A 19,479-nucleotide genomic window follows, 5' to 3' on the forward strand; every position below is an offset into this window, starting at 1 on the left:
AATGGAAGAAGGAACTACGTAACTTGGGAGTCTCACACATAAGTAGTGACACTGACTGCATATAGTATAGCAGGACTTGTTTAATATCTACGCCTACCCTAGCTGAGATGATATTCAGTCACCTAAAATGGTCTTCGTCATAAGGCGTATGGGGACAGACTTAAAGATCTCAATCTGTATACTTTGGTGGAAAGGCAGGAGAGAGGAGATATGATAGAGACGTTTAAATACCTACGTAATGTAAATGCGCATGAGTCGAGTCTCTTTCATTTGAAAGGAAGCTCTGGAATGAGAGTGTATAGGATGAAGTTAAGAGGTGATAGGCTCAGGAGTAATCTAAGAAAATACTTTTTTACAGAAAGGGTGGGAGATGCATGGAAGAGTCTCCAGGAAGAGGTGGTGGAGACAGAGACTGTCTGAATTCAAGAAGGCATGGGATAAACACATGGGATCTCTTAGAGCAGGGGTGCCCAAACTTTTTGGGCTTGCGAGCTACTTTTAAAATGACCAACAATAAAATTTTTTTAAAAACGCAAAGCACACTGAAAGGCAGAAAAAATGTTAATTATCATTCATATTCTGGGTTTTTTTCAAAGAGGTCAAGGCAGATGACTCTATGCAAAGTCACCTCAGTAACAACCATACAAAAATACACAAATATACCCCCTTCCTTTTTACTAAACCGTGATAGCAATTTTTAGCACAGGGAGCGGTGCTGAATGCCCCGCGCTGCTCTTGACTTTCATAAGCTCCCTGCACTAAAAAACTGCTACAGTGGAACCTCGGTTTGCGAGTGTTTTACAAGACGAGCAAAACACTCAGCAAACTTTTGACTCGCAAACCGAGCACTGCCCTGATAAACGAGCACTTACAGTCCAGGAAGTGCCGCTTCGGGGGATTCTTCTTCCGTCTTCCGGCCAGCCTTCCACATCAGGTGCCTTCCGCAGGTTGGAGGACCTCTGTCTGGGCCTGCACAGCCAGGTGCCGTCCCGCCTGCACGTTGCATGTGACGCGCACAGCGTCAATCATCGGCGTTGTGCGTGTTATGCGGGTGGGGCGGCGCTCAGCTGCGTGGGCTCGGGTGGAGGCTCTCCAGCATGAGAGGGGCATTCGAAGTGGAGGGCTGGCCGGCGGATGGAGGCGGCATCCCTCTGAAGGCACTGCAGGGTTCTCCGGCGGCTGGGGGACATTACACACATCCCCCACCGAAGCGGCACTGTGGGGTTCTTCTTCCGATGACGGACGGAGGAGGCAGACGGAGGAGACAGCGCTGCAGCACCCGGCCCCGACAGGTACAGACCCCAGGTTCTGGAACCAATCGTTGCTGTTGCCACTGTTGTCTATGGGGAACTTTGCTTTGATAAACGAGCATTTTGGATTACGAGCATGCTCCTGGAACGGATTATGCTCGTAATCCAAGGTACCACTGTATTGCGGTTTAGTAAAAGGGAGCCATAGTGCAAAATATAGACAGCAGATATAAATTCTCAAAATGGACACATTTTGATCACTAAATTGAAAATAAAATAATTTTTCCTACCTTTGTTTGGTGATTTCATGAGTCTCTGGTTGCACTTTCTTCTTCTGACTGTGCATCCAATATTTCTTTCCTTCTTTCAGCCTTCTGTATGCTTCCTCTTCTCCAGACCTCATTCTCTCCCCCAACTTTTTCTTTCTTTCCCTGCCCCCCTTTCTTTCTGTCTCCCTGCCTCCCTTTATTTCTCTCTCCATGCCCCCTTTCTTTCTGTCTCCCTGTTCCCCCTTTCTTTTTGTCTCCCTGCCTCCCTTTCTTTCTCTCTCCCTCTCTACAGGCCCCCTTTCTTTCTGTCTCCCTGTTCCCCCTTTCTTTCTGTTTCTCTTCTTTCTTTGTCTCCCTGCCCCCCTTCTTTCTGTCTCCGTGCCTGCCCCCTTTCTTTCTTTCTCCCTGCCCTCCCCAAGCCACTAGGTTTGCCGCCGCCATCGGGGAACAGGCTTCTAAGTCACCGCCGCCCCAAGCTCTCCCTGCAGAAGTATTGCGCTGACCACCATTCCACTCCCCGATGTCAATTCTGACGTTGGAGAGAAAGTTCCGGGCCAGCCAGGCAGCAATTGGCTGGCCCAGAACTTCCTCACCAACATCAGAATTTATGTCGGGGAGAGGAATGCTGGTCGGTCCGACGCTTGGGGCGGCGGTGGGGGACGTTGGGGAGAAGAAGGCTGATCGGCCCGGCATCACGAGTCTATCACGGAGCCCAGGATGGGCTCCGTGATCGACTCGCGTTGCTTTCCCGATCTACCAGTCGATCGCGATCGACATATTGGGCACCCCTGTCTTAGAGAGAGGAAGAGATAGTGGTTACTGTGGATGGACAGACTGGATGGGCCATTTGGCCTTTTTCTTTCTGACTCCATATACAACTTACTTTAAATTAGTCCTTTATTTTCTAACACTTGTTACTCTATCTTATCTATCTATATGTTCCATCTTTGTTTACACACACTGCTGTCTAATAAATTGTTTTATTGTGTAAATTGTGTTGACTATGTGTTATTTGAATAGTTTCATTGCTGTAATTGTCTGTTTCACTTATTTTGCTGTAAATCACTTTGAGTGAATTCCTTCAAAAAGGTGGTAAATAAATTCTTTTTTTTTAATTCTTTATTGACTTTCCAAACGTCAATAGTGCAAGACACATTTAACTTACAAATATACATAACCAACCATTTTATCCCCCCTCACCCAATTCTTAATCAATAAAACACAGAAACTTAGATTTCCCCAATAACCTTACCCTATTCAGATTAATAGTATCCTCCCATCCTCCCCAGGTGTCCATACCCAAAGGTCAAAATTAGGACAGAAATATCCCCCCTTCCCTGGATGTGTATGAAAATAAACAAAAATTGACTCATAATCAAAGACCTACTATAATGAAGTAACATAAGATGTCAACGGGCCCCAAACCAATTTAAATAAATTGCTGTGCCCAAAACTCTCGGCATTCATTCTTTCATACGTATAGCTGGAGCACGGATTTGCCCACCAGAAAGGAAAATTTAGGCGATCGTAATTCTTCCAATTATGGGTTACCATTTGCATGGCTATCCTGGCCATTACAGTTGTAAATAAATCCTAATAATTAAATAGAGAATTAGAAAAGGTTCAAAGAAGAGCGACCAAGATGATAAAGGGGATGGAGACTAGAGAGGTTAGGGCACTTCAGGTTTGAAAAAAAGATGGCTGAGGGGAGATATGAGTGAAGTCTATAAATACAAGTAGTGTATAAATATATAGACCGGGAACAAATGAGTTGATTTTTTACTCCATTAAAAATTACAAAGACACAGGGACACTCGATGAAGTTACATGGAAATCTAATCTAATCTTCGATTTATATACCAGGTAATCTGCCAACGGAGCTCGACTCAGTTTACAAGTAATTAAAGACCAGCAAAAAAAGCAAACAAGAGCATAAGGAAAAATAAGTGTTGTAGAGCAATCAATTCGTTGAATCTTTAGGTAAACTATTCAAGTATTGTGTAAATAATAAAGTTTTTAGAACTTTACAAAATTGTTGTAACTGACAGAGTCAGGAAGCCCATTCCACATTGCTACCAGTTTATAGGCGAAAGAATTGACTGAGTTTCCCGGCCAATTTTAAAACCAATAGACGTGTAGCAAAAGCGGTTAACATGGCTGGGTTTAGACAAGTTCCTGGAGGAAAAATTCATAGTCTGCTATTGAAACAGACATGGGGGAAGCCAGTTCTTACCCTGGGATAGGTAGCATGGAATGTTGCTACTATTTGGATTTTGCTGGGTACTTACGACCTGAAACAGGAAACTGGGCTAGATGGATCATTGGTCGGAGTCAGTCTGGCTATTCTTATGGAGGATGCACCCTGCGGACAGAGAGGTCTGTGATGTTTCCAGCTCATGATATTTGACTTTTAGGAAACATAGAAACATAGAAATTGACGGCAGATAAGGGCCACGGCCCATCCAGTCTGCCCACCCTAATGACCCTCCCCTACCATTACCTTGTGAATAGATCCCACGTGTCGATCCCATTTGGCCTTAAAATCAGGCACGCAGCTGGCCTCAATCACCTGAAGAGTATGACGGCAGAAAAGGGCCGACGGCCCAACAAGTCTGCCCACTTGGAGAACCCTCCCCTCTAAGCACTTCCTCGAAGTGAACCCACATGTTTAATCCCATTTATTCTTAAAATCGAGCACGTTGCTGGCCTCTACTACCTGGAGTGGAAGATTATTCCAACGATCAACCACCCTTTCGGTGAAGAAATACTTCCTAATGTCCCCATGAAATCTCCCACCCCTGATTTTTTAGCGGATGCCCTCTTGTCGCCGTAGGTCCTGTAAGGAAAAAGATGTCTTCTTCCATCTCCATACGGCCAGTAACATATTTAAACGTTTATATCATGTCTCCCCTCTCTCTATCAAGTTCAGGTAATGAAGCTGTCAGGGAAGATTCCATCACTATAGCAATTAATGTATTTGGAGCCTTACTTTTTGGTTGTTGTTGACTGGTGAAGAATAGGATGTAGACTGAGGCTTATAAGCAGAGTATGATCCTCAATTTCTGCAGAAGCCCTTGAGGTTGAAGAACACCAGATCCTCCAGAAGGGGTGTTTAGACTCACCATAAACTGTGCTGCAGTGATATGCTGAATCTTGCATTTGGATGAGACCTCTGCTCCACCCCTTTTATTTATTTATTTATGTAATTTTCTATACTGTTCTCTCAAGAGAGCTCAGAACCGCCTACATCAATTTATTCAAGTACTCAAGCACTTTCCCTGTCTGTCTCGGTGGGCTCACAGTCTATCTAATGTACCTGGGGCAATGGGGGGGGATTAAGTGACATGCCCAGGGTCACAAGGAACAGCGTGAGTTTGAACCCACAACCCCAGGGTGCTGAGGCTGTCGCTTTAACCACTGCACCACTCTAGAAATCAAGATGTAGTAGAAGTGAGCCAAGTAAAGGACAGGGAGGCCATTGTGACATCATTGATGAGGTTGGCTCTTAGGCATTGGTGGAATGAGGCATTATGATGTCACAATACCAGCTCTGGATATCAGAGGCTGAAACTTTTCACACTATTATTTATTCAGTTTTCTATACTGTTATCCAAGGGAGCTCAGAATAGTTTACATGAATGTATTCAGGTAGTCAAGCATTTTTCCCTGCCTGTCCCAGCGGGCTCACAATCTATCTAATGTACCTGGGGCAATGGAGGGGATTAAGTGACTTGCCCAGGGTCACAGGGAACAGCATGGGTTTGAACCCACAACCTCAGGGTGCTGAGGCTGTAGCTTTAACCACTGCGCCACATTCTCCCACCAGTCTAGAAACATCCTTGTGCTTCTCGTTCCTTTTTTAAAAGCTATGCTCAGCCAGAAGAACCCTAGTGCCACAATTTGGTGATTAGACTTTTGAAGTTACAATTTGGTGAAGACTTTTGAAGTTACGTGTGCCGCCAAGATTCCAGGTGTGTCACGAGACGCCGAGGAGGAGGAGAGGCGCTGGCTGACTGCCTACAGGATGTGCCTCTCGCAACAGTCAGCTGATGCCAGCGCCTCTCCTCCTCTCTGTGCGTATTCCCTTCCAGGACCCCCTACTGGCGGCTCAGGGTCCTGTTAGAGGGCCTTCACGCTCGTGCAGACGTCGACGGCCGCTCACTTCCAGATGCCTCGAGCCGAAGCCAACACAATGCGCGGCGGCTTGGCAAAATTTGCGAGACACTGGCGTAGAGTTTTGTAGACCATGTCAGATGATATTTACTGGTACACATGGAGACATCTGCAATGTTTGCATTCAGCCTGTTTGTGCTCAGAACCTAAAAATATGAGAAATCTATTATGGGTGTTGAAATTCTGATGTTTTTCCGCAATTCAGGCATGGTTTGAAGCGGAGCTTCTTTTGAGCCATGATGTGGAAGTTTAAAAAAAAAAAAATCCCGGTAAACTAAAAAAATATTTTTTCTTTTACTATTAAATGTGACAAAAGACAATATCGGGAAAACAATGAGAGCTATTTCTTCATTTCTTGTTCAGCAGAGCAGAAAGAACAAAATGAAAGAACTGAATGGATTGCTGCATGGAGGAAGGGCCCCACATGCTCAGGACTTTACATTAGTTCCGAGCTCTGGGAGAGCACCGTGCAATGTATTTATTTAGGGAAAACTTAATATACTGCTTTTATCTGTCAGAACAAAGCGGTTTACAGATGAGTTCACCAAAAGAAAGGAACTGCAATATTTTGATAGGAAAGTCATCCAAACAACACCAAGATGCATCGTAAATAATTACAAGAAAAACAATAAAACAGATTCACGGATTTCACTGTTTCCCTTTGGCGTGGCAAGCAGAGTTCAACTAGTCAAGTGCCTTAGGCCTGCTGACAAAAGTCATATTTTTTAGTGTTGATTTAAAACCTTTAAGGGGACAGGGAGTGGCCAAGCTGTCTGCGGCGTGAGCTCTGAGGAGTTTGCGATTGTGGAGTTCGGTTGCTACTTTTAATCTTACCTCTTGAAGGACATGCACATTGAAAAAGAAGGAGATAGTGAGGTGGATGCCCTTGGCCGCCTCTGCTTCAACCCTGGCGCAGCAGTCAAATGGGTGCACGCTTCTTATCGTAGACCCATTTGACTGAAGTCAGGGAGTAGAGCCCTGCTGTGAGGGCAGACAAAGGAGCGTCGTCCGGTTCATAGACAACGGCGCGAAAGACAAAAGCGCGTGCCGACAATTGAGCACAGCGTGGAGGTGCGCACCGCACAAAATTACAGTTTTTAGGGGCTCCGACGGGGGGTTTTGTTGGGGAACCTCCCCAGTTTACTTAATAGACATAGCGCCAGCGTTATGAGGGGTTTGGGGGGTTGTAACCCTCCACATTTTACTGTAAACTGAACTTTTTCCCTAAAATCAGGGAAAAAGTTAAGTTTTTAGTAAAATGTGGGGGGTTACAACCCCCCACACCCCCCACAACGCGGCGTGATGTCTATTAAGTAAAGTGGGGGGGGGTCCCCCCCACGCCCCCCCATCGGAGCCCTAAAAACAGTAATTTAGAGCGGCGCACGCCTCCGCGCTGCGCTCAATTGTCTGGGCGCGCCTTTGTCGCGGCGCGCTTTTGACCTGACACCGCGTCATCCTCCCTGGGCCATGAAATATACAATACAATACAATTTTTATTTACAGTCGACTTCACTTAAGTGCAAGCCCTCCGGACCAGACCATGACATGCACTTCCGGTGTTCCACTTTTTAGTCATGAAAAATCACAGTACAGCAAAAAAACACACATAAAACAATTCTACATGGCTCAGTTTTAGAATCAGCACTGTTCAGCCTAATGCAAAACACATTTTTTTTAAACCAACATTCTACTGAAATAATCAGTCATTGTTTTCTGCACACAGATTGCATGATTCAGGTTGTGTATCTGACTACTGATGCTGTAAAACTGGCCATAGTCATGACATCCATTTACCTCCAACAGTTTCGCTACATTTGAAAGCCAATGTTCCAACAGGGATGGCACACCAGTACAGGCCCATCTCATCGATGTTGAAAACGTCACATAGTTAATATCCATCAATGACTGATGTCAACACTTCCATGACCCATCTTTCTGCACCAAACTCATCCGCGTCTTGTTTTTCGCCATGCTGCTTCTTAAATTTTATGCCGTTACAAACTTTCCACTTCTCTAGCCACCTATTTGTTGCTTTGAAGTCTTCTATGCCCAGTTCTTTGGATAGCTGTGCTGCTTTCTCCATCAGCAGAGGCCCACTGATTGACAGTTGACGACTTCTAGCTTCAGCAAACCATCGCAGCAATGTCTGTTCAACGTCTCCAGCCTTCCAAACTCTTTTCCGTTTCCTGGTAGGGTTGCTTTTTTTTGTGAATCCGAGAAATCTGGTTAGGATGAACGCTGTAATGTTTTGCAGTAGATACCTGACTCTCCCGTTGGTCAAGTCTCTTTAAGACATCGACACATTCAGCCAAAGACAATGACTTTTGACCAGCATGTTGGACACATTCAGCCAAACACAAAGATTTTTCTCCACGCGATGCCATGGTGCAGTTCCAAAAGTTCGAATACCTGGCCAGGCCTAGACTGCTGATCTGAAACACGTGGCTCATCCATGTGAGAACATGATTGTTTTTAACCAGAATGAACGTAACATGAACAAATAGAGGTGGGACCTAAAACATCAGTGTGCATAAGCGGATTGTGTGCTTATTAGAATTGCAGTTATCCAGAGTTTACGTCCATTGACTTTAATGGAAAAAAAAAAAAAAACGGGACCATGGTGGTAGGCTGTGGATAACCGAAGCATGCGCTTAACCGATATGCACTTAGGTGGAGTCGACTGTATATACCGCCAATACCTCCCTGAAGTTCACAGCGGTTTACATAAATAATTATGAAGATACAAATTATTAAATAGTACAGTATTACAATATTTAGGAATTATTAATAACAAATTCTTGAAATAGATAGGTATTTAGGTCTTTTCTCAAAATCTTAAAATTAGATTGCTAGTTAATATTAGCCAAGTTTTCTAAAGTGTTGCCGCTTGATAAGCCCATGTGGAGTTAAAAGAACTATTGTATCTTATATTTTTAATGACTGGATACTGAAAAGTGTCATTTTTCAGATTCAAAGATGGATTATTGGAAAAATTAAAGGGTTGAGGCATATAGGGGTCCTTTTACTAAGGCGCGCTAGCCGTTTTAGCGCACGCTAAATTTTAGTGCGTGCTAAAACGGCTAACGCGCCTTAGTAAAAGGACCCCATAATGTGGAGCGCCCGCATCTGAAGTACTGCGTCCAATATTGGTCGCCGTACCTTAAAAAGGATATGCCGTTACTCGAGAGGGTTCAGAAAAGAGCGACGCGATTGATAAAAGGTTTGGAAAACCTTCCATATGCTGAAAGATTAGAGAAACTGGGGCTCTTTTCCCTGGAAAAGCGGAGACTTAGAGGGGATATGATACAGACTTACAAGATCATGAAGGGTATAGAGAAAGTGGAGAGGGACAGATTCTTCAAACTTTCAAAAACTACAAGAACGAGATGGGAGAGATTCAGAACCAATGCTAGGAAGTTCTTCTTCACCCAAAGGATGGTGGACATCTTGAATGTGCTTCCAGAGGGTGTGATAGGACAGAGTACAGTTTTGGGATTCAAGAAGGGATTGGATGATTTCCTGAAGGAAAAGGGGATAGAAGGGTATATAGATAGAGAATTACCATACAGCTCCTGGACCTGATGGACCGCCGCGTGAGCGGACTGCTGGGCATGATGGACCTCTGGTCTGACCCAGCAGAGGCATTGCTTATGTTCTTAAATAGTATATAATAGAATTTATAAAATATTTACCCTCCTGTAGGTAGCCAGTGCAGTTCACGTAGGTAAGGTGTAATCTTATCACTTTTCTTCAATGTGAAGATTAATCTACTGACTGTATTCTGTGTGCCAACATTCCTCCATGTCCGGTGATGTTGGCGGTGGTTAGTGGAGGAACACGATCAACTGAGAATGGGGTCTCCCGTGAAGGCACGCAGAGGAACAGACCATAGGAGCAGCAAGATTTTCAGCACCCGCAAAGATTACGTTTGCTTCAATTTGAGCCATGCTTCAGAAGTTTTACTCCACAGTAGCCATATTTGAGGACTTAGTTAGAACTATGGAGTCAGTTAAAATGGACCTCTCTGGTCAGATTGGACAGATTCAGGAGTAAGTTAAAAAAAATTACAACAATTTAAGACTACATCAATAAAAGATAGTGCTGTTTTGCATATAAAAACTGAACAGATGGAAAATTAGAATAGACATTTGAATGTACACCTGCTATATTTCTCTGGAACTCCTGGGGTGATGCCTTTAGATCTTTTTAAAGAGGTATTTGATTGAAAATTTGAAATTGACCACTGAAGCTATTCCCCCACTTAATAAAATATACTATTTGCCAACTAAGAAAAATCCTCAGTGAAAGGAGGAAGAAGGTAGCAGGAGGAAGATGGAGGGGAGAAATATATAGAAACTGATAAAGATAAGGCTGAATTGCTTACAAATATTTCTGTTTTGTGTTCACAGCTGAAGTGCTGGGAACAGGACCGCAGAAAACAAATGCAAATAATGTAGAGGTGTGGTAGACCCTGATCGATTTTCAAAGGATTGTGTCTGTGAGGAGCTAGCTAAATTGAAGGTAGACATAGCAGTGGGGCTGGATGATGTACATCCGACGGGTGTTGAAGGAACTTAGGGAAGTTCTGGTAGCTCTGCTGACTGACCTTTTCAATGAGTGGTACCGGAGGACAGGAGAAGGGCGGATGTGGTCCCTCTCCACAAAAGTGGAAGTAAGGAAGAAGTAGGGAATTACAGGTCGGTAAGTCTGACTTCTGTGGTAATCAAATTAATGGAAGCGCTTTTAAAACAGAGAATAGTGAAGTTTCTGGAATCCAGTGGATTACAGGACTGGAGGCAACATGGATTCACTAGAGGTAGGTCTTGTCAGACAAATCTGATCAATTTATTTGACTGGGTGACCAGAGAATTGGATAGAGGATGTGTGCTAGGTGTGGTGTATTTAGATTTTAGCAAAGCCTTTGACATTGTTCCACACAGACGTCTAATAAATAAACTGAGAGCGCTCTGGATGGGTCCCAAAGTGACGGGCTGCATCAAAAACTAGTTGAGAGGAAGGCGTCAGAGGGTAGTGATCAATGGAGATCGCTCTGAGGAAAGGAATGTTACCAGTGGTGTACCTCAAGGTTTGGTTCGTGGGCCTGTTCTTTTTAACAATTTTGTAATTGATTTTGCTGAAGGGCTGTCAGATAAGATTTGCCTCTTTGCGGATTATACTAAAGGTCATGCAATTGGGCTGCAAAAATCCGAGGGAACAGTACAGTTTAGGGGAGTGAAAAACTTTTGTGCATGAAAGATGAGCCGGACTTGGGTGTGATAGTATGTGATGGCCTTAAGGTGGCCAAACAAGTTGAAAAGGCAACAGTAAAAGCTAGAAAGATGTTAGGGTGCATAGGGAGAGGTATGGCCAATAGGAAAAAGGAGGTATTGATGTCCCTATATAAGACCCTGGTGTGACCTTGTTTAGAATATTGTGTACAATTCTGGAGACTATGGGGCTCATAATGGGGCTCATAATCGAAAGAGAAATACTTCCAAAAACCGGCCTAAGTCGTCACTTGGACTAACATTTCTCAAAACGTCCAAGTGCTGATACCAAAAACGTGTTTTGGACATATTTCTAAACAACCTAGGCCAGGGGTAGGGAACTCCGGTCCTCGAGAGCTGTATTCCAGTCGGGTTTTCAGGATTTCCCCATTGAATATGCATAAGATCTATTTGCATGCATTGCATATTAATTGCGGAAATCCTGAAAACCCGACTGGTATATGGCTCTCGAGGACCGGAGTTCCCTACCCCTGGCCTAGGCCTTCATAGTGCCGCTGAACGACCAAAGCTAAACGGGGCGTTTCGGGAGGAGTGTCGAGGGCAGGAGTTGGGCGGGACGTGGGCCGGCTTAGACTTAGTCGTACAGCATGTATAACCAGAAGTTATACAGCCCACGATCGACGGAATTTGGACGTTGTGACTTAGATCATGTAAAACATGGTCTAAGTCACAAAAACCCACCTAAAGTCACCAGATAAGAACTGCAAACACATAAAACAGACCCCCCCACACACTACCCCGGGGATCCCCAACCCCCCACCCCCATAAAAATATTAATCACACCTTTAAAATTCAGCCTCCAGACCATCATCACCTGGCCGCCTTGCATAGGAAAGCCTAGTCGTCCAGCACAGAGGCAGCTTAAGTCGTCTTGGGGGTGGGTTAGGAACCCATAGAGAGGAGGACCCATGCCCATAAGCCCCTGTAATCACTGCATTGATACATAAACATGTGCACTCCCCTATGCACCCCTAAAACCCTTTTTTTACTGGCATTTAAGTGGCTCCTGCAGCCATAAGGGCTATTGGGGTGGTAGATAAGTGGGTCTAGGGGATTCTGGAGGTGGTTTGAGGGGCTCACCGTAACCTATAAGGGAGCTGTAGGGAGGAGAAGACATGGCACCCTTTTTGTGAAGTTCACAGCAGTGCCTAAACTAAACTAAACCTTAGGTTTGTATACTGCGCCATCTCCACAAGCGAAGAGCTCGGCACGGTTTACAGAGTTAGGATAGAAAGGAACTCCAATGAAGGGTTAAAGGAAATGAGCTAAGAAGATAGAGAGGGACAAGGGTACCAGAGAGCGGGAGGTGTTAGATTTTTGAAAAGAGCCAGGTTTTCAGGTGCCCTGTAAGGTACCCCACTATTTAGGTGGCATGTCTGGGTGTGCAGTCCTTCACTTTGCAGACCCCTCCCACGTCCAACAGGGCTTGTTTTAGGCATTTTGGGCTTGGACGAAAAGTTGGACAATAATGTGGTATAAAGATGGACGATTTAGCGACTTGGACGATCAGATTGCCAGGACATATAATTAGACGATTTTCGAAACAAAAAAAATTTTGGATGTATTTTTTGAAAATGTGTCTTAGGCTGTTTTTTAGTTTGGACGACTTGCGAGTTGGACGTAAATGGACTTAGACGTCCCTTTCGATTATGCCCCTCCACACCTTCAAAAAGATATAAACAGGATGGAGTTGGTCCAGAGGAAGGCTGCTAAAATGGTCAGTTGTCTTCGTCATAAGGCGTATGCAGACAGACTTAAAGATCTCAATATGTATACTTTGGAGGAAAGGCGGGAGAGGGGAGATATGTTATAAACATTTAAATACCTACATGAGGCAAATCTTTGTCATTTGAAAGGAAGCTCCAGAACGAAAGGGCATAGGATGATGCTAAAAAGTGTTAGGCTCAGGAGTAATCTAAGAAAATACTTTTTTACAGAAAGGGTGATAGATGCATGGAATAAGCTCCCGGTAGAGGTGGTGGAGACAAAGACTGTATCTGAATTCAAGAAAGCATGGGACAGGCATATGGGATCTTGTAAGGCGAGGAGGAGATAGTGGATGCTGTGGATGGGCCATTTGGCCTTTATATGCCTTCATGTTTCTATGATTGTATAACCATAAAGCTCTTTGACCTCACAATGCAGGTGTAAAGAGCCTCAGCCAATAGGGAGAGGAGATGCAAATGTTAAGAGCCTTAGCCAATAGGGAGAGGAGGAGATAGTGTATGCTGTGGATGGGCCATTTGGCCTTTATCTGCCATCATGTTTCTATAACCATAGAGCTCTATGACCTCACAATGCAGGTGTAAAGAGCCTTAGCCTATAGGAAGAGAAGATGCAAATGTTAAGAGCCTTAGCCAATAGGGAGAGGAAGAGATAGTGGATGCTGTGGATGGGCCTTTTGGCCTTTATCTGCCATCATATTTCTATGTTTCTAAGATACAGATTGATGTTAATATATCTGCTATTTTGGAGCAATTGATATCTGATACACTTGAAAGAGCCACACTGTTAGTAGCCTTATATTTTTTGAGCAGGACTTAAATATAGAGTTAAGGCTATGTTTTAAAAAAAATGCTCGTATATTGTTTGGCAGTCAGAAAATTTGGATATCCCAGATGTCACCAAGTCCACTTAAGAAAGTAAATGCCGCAGTGGGCGCTATTGCTTAGGTGAAATGCACCTAAATACATATTTATTAGAATTTATTTACCGCCTTTGTGAAGGAATTCACTCAAGATGGTGCCTAGCAAGAGAACTCCATCTGCTATGCCCAGTTATTAAAGTTCTAGCTCTTTTATTTATTTTTAGCATTTATATACAGCACTCCCCTGATATTCGTGGGGGTTCCGTTCTAGGAACCCCCGCAAATTGTAAAACACCGCGAATACGGTTTTTCAATGGGGGAGACGGGAGAGGCAGGAGAGAGTAGCCGGAGCACCAGCGAGTTCAGGAAATCACTCGCTATATGCTCCAACCGCCTCTTCCTGCACTAAGTCGGGCCTCACCAATCAGGAGCTGCATGTCAAAACAGCTCCTGATTGGATAAGGCCTGACTTAGTGCAGGAAGAGGTGGTCGGAGCATACAGCGAGTGATTTCCTGCACTCGCCGGTGCTCCGGCTGCTCTCTCCTGTCTCTCCCGCTGCCCTCTCCTTGTCGGAAAATACCATGAATGACTGGGACCGCGAACCGCCGACTTTAAACGACCAGGGGAACACTGTACTACTTATAACCTAAGTGGTGTACATTCAAGTACTCAAGTATTTTTCCCTGTATCCTGGCAGGCTCACACTGTATCTAATGTACCTGGGGCATTGCGGGAATTAAGTGACTTGCTCAGGGTCACAAGGAGCAGCATGGGAATTAAACCCACAACCTCAGGGTGCTGAGTCTGTAGCTCTAACCACTGCGCCACACACTCCCCCCACACACTGCTCTGAGATATGCAGCAGAAAATATATACAATATAATTTGTGGGATTTGCATGTAGCGTCATTTTTTAAAATAATAATACAATTATAGTCATTCTTCCCTGTATATTTTCAGGTCTGTCAGATACATTGATTCTTTGGAATTGTGTGTTTGTGCTGCTGCAAAGCGAAGAATCTGCAGTGAGGAATACCGCTGCCGATGTGATCTGGGAACACCACTCGCAGCAAAAGACTTCCAGAGAACTCCCAGGCAGTGCTCCCTCTAAGGATTGGCCAGGTACGTGCAAATTTTTTTCTCACAAAACACACTATGCAGAGAAAATGCTAATTATAATTTAAATTTGGGGTTTTTTCAAAGAGGGCAAGACAGATGACTTTAAAATATGCAATGTCAGAAACAACTGTACAAAAATAGACAAATATAGTACAAAATATAGACCGCAGATAGAAATTCTCAAAACTGACACATTTTGATCACTAAATTGAAAATAAAATAATTTTTCCTACCTTTTTGTTGTCTGGTGAGTCTCTGGTTGCACTTCTTCTAACTGTGCATCTATTCTTTCTTTCTTTCTTTCTGTCTTTCTTTCTTTCTCTCTCCATGAACCCCTTCTTTCTTTCTGTCTTTCTTTCTCTCTTCCTGCCCTCCTTTCTTTCTTTCTGTCTCCATGCCCCCTTTATTTCTTTCTGTATTTTTTTCTCTCTCCCTGCCTCCCTTTCTTTCTTTCTCTCTCTCTCTCTCCCTCTCCCTGTCCCCTCTCTTTCTTTCTCTCTCCCTGCCCCCACTTTCTTTCAAACCACAAATCTCTCCCCTGTTGCATCTTTGCCCAGAGCAGGGCTGCCACTGGCATTCAGGGCAATCTTTCCTATTTGCAGCGGGCTTGGGCACCTCCCGCAGATGGTTGGCATCGAACATCAGCTCCTCCAGGTTGCGGCTGTAGCTGTAGATCTCGTCGAGCACAGCCTGCAGGGAGCGGTGCCGTTTGTCCACTGACTCCACATGCCGGTTGCAGCGCCAGAGGGGGATGAGGGCCGCCGCCGAAGCCCGGGCCGCTCACATCCAATGCGCAGATGGGAAGGGCTCTCCTCACACTGTGGCCTAAGCCCCTGGGACAAACACTAGGCCAGAGCCATAGGGAGAGAGGGAGCGGGCTGTCCTGTCAGGAGAGCACGTGAGCCGAGGTCCCCGGGGTGTTCCCCGCGCATTCTCTCTCGGCCCTCACAGCCAGCCGCTCGTGCCAGCAGGAAGAAATCTCGGGCTCCTTTTGAGCACCCCTGGCACATTGTCCCCAAACACAGCTTCGGGATGACGAAATATCCTGTTTTCAGAAAGAGGGCAACTAGACTCTAGTTGCTCTGTTTCTGAAAACGGGACATTTCAGCATCCCGAAGCTGTGCTTGGAGACAACGGGACAGGGTACCTAAAAATGGGATGGTTCCGTTCAAAACGAGATGTATGGTCAGGTTATGTATACTAAATGTATGTTGAACTAGATCCTCTGTAAGTCAAGTTAGGATGAACACACTGTATTGTTTTATAAGCATGGCAAATTATAACCTGTTTTAACTATATATTATGTCTGTTAATCTGTAACCCATGTGGAGCTCGCTGGGGAGAACAGGATTTAAAACAAATGAAATAAATAATTTGTACACATCAGGCATCTTTACTATAAAGATCAAGGGAATATGTCATTACAGAGGACAAGCGAATCTTCTAAAATGGCATTCTGTACCTCTGATCTACTCTTGGGCTGTGCCTGGCCTAGCTGCCAGTGAAATCTCACATCCGCAGGGTGGTTTTTATACCCTGCTCCTGTGTGTTGCTCAGAGAGAGCAATTCCCCTTGGAGCAACTGTGAACTGAAGCCAAAGTCTTAACTGTACACAATAACAAAATTGTCCAGTTAAGAACAAGATTAATTGTCTTGTTTTGCTGAAAAGGAGCTCTGTCAACTAGTTACCTGTTACTAATGACTTGTGTTCGGTGCTAACCAACTCGGTGGTTCATTGTGTACGCCTCCGCTTTGTTGTTGCTCCTCCATGCATTGAGGTGTAAACTCCTGGGAGATTGTTTTATGGGGGAGAGGACACAGGAAGGTATTGTATTCATCTGATGTAAATTTGGATTCCTTCCTTTGAAATGTGTAATTGAACTAATGACCCCCAGGGCTGTTCAAAGCCCTGTTCTGAATTTTCTTCTTAAAGTCTAGTTTTATGTTTCCCAGGGCTTCCTTAAGAAAACGGTCATTTGAATCGAGCGACAGCGATCAGCTTTTTTACTTGCGCCTTTTGGAGTAGATAAAATGATTTTTGGTCCATTTGAAGCCAATGTGGAGCTTTTACTCATGGGATTTGTTTCTATAATCAAAGCAAAATTATACGGGAAATTAGTTTTGATGGTTGCCTAAGGAAAAGCATCCAGACAAATTTGAGCCTGCTCTTTTGTGCGATATTTGTTTATAAGGCCAAGATGATAAAGGGGATAGAACTCCTCTCGTATGAGGAAAGACTAAAACGGTTAGGGCTCTTCAGCTTGGAAAAGAGTCAGCTGAGGAGAGATATGATTGAAGTCTACAAAACCCTGAGTGGAGTAGAACGGGTACAAGTGGATCGATTTTTCACTCCATCAAAAATTACAGAGACTAGGGGGACACTTGAAATGGCAAGGAAATACTTTTAAAATCTATAGGAGGAATTTTTTTTTTTCCACTCAGAGAATAGTTAAGCTCTGGAACGCATTGCCAGAGGTTGTGGTAAGAGTGGATAGTGTTGCTGGTTTTAAGAAAGGTTTGGACAAGTTCCTAGAGGAAAAGTCCATAGTCTGTTATTGAGGAAGACATGGGGGAAACCACTGCTTGCCCTAGATCGGTAGCATGGAATGTTGCTACTTTTTGGGTTTTGGCCAGGTATTAGGGACCTGGATTGGCCACCGTGAGAATGGGCTGCTGGACTTGATGGACCATTGGTCTGACCCAGTAAGGCTATTCTTATGTTCTTAGGTAATGCCCTTGCCCCAGGTGTTGCAAACTCTTTCCCACATCAAGGATGAGATGGGGAAGGGATGGTTTTAAGAGTGGGTGAACCTGGGGATATAATCTGGGGGTTGAGAGTGGATATTTTGATGTTGTTGACAGAGAGTGGAGAAGTGAGCCAAGGTTCGGGGGAGGGGGTGGGGTAGAGAGGAGAAAGACAGATTGAACAGGTAAAGCTTGAGAAGAGGGGCTGAGCCTGAGGGAGTGAACCCACTACCCATGCAGACACATATTACCCACTATCCTCCCACCCACTCAAATCCACTCACTTAGCAACACACCCACTCCCATTTATGAATGCGCATATATCTATAAAGAAACCCCAACTATATACTTGTAGATTCTTTACCAATGCACAGTAACTCACCACCCTTGCAGTCACACACTTGGATCGTCTAACACCCCCCACCCCCATCCTCTCGCACAGATCCCAACAACATACTTGTAAACTAGGGCTGCAAGTTAATCGCAGTTAACTCTGCAATTAATGCATTAATCGTGATTAAAAAAATTAATTGTGGTTAAGAAAATTAATGACATTGCAGCATCTCCTGTCTCATCCAAATATGTATTCTGCTCTCTTCCACTCCCAGCCACTACTACTTATAATTCCTATAGTGCTTCTAGACGTATGCAGTACTGTACGAGTACATTAGAACATTCAAGACATGGTCTCTGCTCAAAAGAGCTTGCAATCTAATCAACGGACAAATATGATAAGTAGGGGGTTTGAGAGCACGTCATGCGTGAATGCCTTACAGCGAGAGGGGGTTAAGAGTTTACAGCAACTTTGAAGAAGCAGGCCTCGAGTCTGGATTTGAATACAGCCAGGAACTGAGCTTGATGTAGTGATTCGGGGAATCTGTTCCAGGTTTAAGGTGCAGCAGGACAGAAGGAACGGACTCTGGAGTTGGCATTAGTGGAGAAGGGAGACTTACCTGATGAACGGAGTTCCCGGGGAGGAGTATAGAGAGAGATGATAGAGGAGAGATATTGAGGAGCTGCAGAGTAAATTAATTTGGTTCATAGACAACAGCGCGAAAGACAAAGGCGCGCGCCGACAACTGAGCGCAAGACGAAGGTGCGCGCCGAAGAAAATTACAGTTTTTAGGGACTCCAACGGGGGGTTTTGTTGGGGAACCCCCCCCACTTTACTTAATAGACATCGCGCCGGCGTTATGGGGGGTTTGGGGGGTTGTAACCCTCCACATTTTACTGTAAACTTAACTTTTTCCCTAAAAACAGGGAAAAAGTGAAGTTTTCATTAAAATGTGGTGGGTTACAACCCCCCACAACGCCCCCACAATGCGGCGCGATGTCTATTAAGTAAAGTGGGGGGGTTCCCCCCCACACACCCCTGTCAGAGCCCTAAAATCAGTAATTTAGAGCGGCGCGCGCCTCCGCGCTGCGCTCAATTGTCTGGGCGCGCCTTTGTCCCGGCGCGCTTTTGACCTGACACCATTAATTTGTAAGCCAGTAAGAGGAATTTGATTTGTGTGTGGCAATGGATAGGGAGTCAATGGAGTGATTTGAGGAGGGGAGTGATATTGGTATAGTGACTCTGGCAGAATACAAGTCATTCAGCAGAATTTTGGATGAATTGGAGGGGAGAGAGGTGGTTACGAGAAAAACCAGTGAGAAGCAAGTTGCAGTAGGTGAGGTGAGAGGTGATAAGGGTGTGGATAAAGGTGTTGGTGGTGTGCTTTGAGAGGAAGGGTCGGATCTTGGTGATATAGAGAAAGAAGCCACAGGTTTTGGCAATCTGCTGGATTTGTGCAGAGAAGGAGAGAGAGCAGTCAAAGATGACCCCCAAAGTTGCGAGCTGACGAGACAGGGAGGATGAGAGCACCGTTCACTGGAACAGAGAGTGGGGAGAGAGAAGAGGTGGGTTTAGGCGGAAAGATAAGTAGCTCAGTCTTGGTCATATTCAGCTTTAGGTGGCAGTGAGACATCCAGGAAGCGATGTCGGACAGGCAGGCTGAGACACGGGCCTGGATACCTGTAGAGAGGTAGACCTGGGAGTCATCAGCATA

At 44.7% G+C, this 19,479-nt stretch overlaps 1 protein-coding gene across 2 annotated transcripts in view; it reads left to right on the forward strand.

Moving 5' to 3' along the window:
* Positions 1-19,479, forward strand: part of THADA (THADA armadillo repeat containing) — a 538,115-nt gene that overhangs the window by 421,565 nt on the left and 97,071 nt on the right. For both annotated transcript variants that reach the window (XR_004538762.1, XM_033937269.1), the window contains exon 36: positions 14,528-14,689. Coding sequence is in view for 1 of the 2 variants with exons in the window: in XM_033937269.1 (XP_033793160.1) it covers positions 14,528-14,689 (162 nt within the window). In the remaining variant the exon portion in view is untranslated. The remainder of the gene's footprint in view (positions 1-14,527; positions 14,690-19,479) is intronic.

The sequence above is a fragment of the Geotrypetes seraphini genome, chromosome 3, assembly GCF_902459505.1.
Source record: "Geotrypetes seraphini chromosome 3, aGeoSer1.1, whole genome shotgun sequence".
NCBI classification, from domain to species: Eukaryota; Metazoa; Chordata; class Amphibia; order Gymnophiona; family Dermophiidae; genus Geotrypetes; species Geotrypetes seraphini.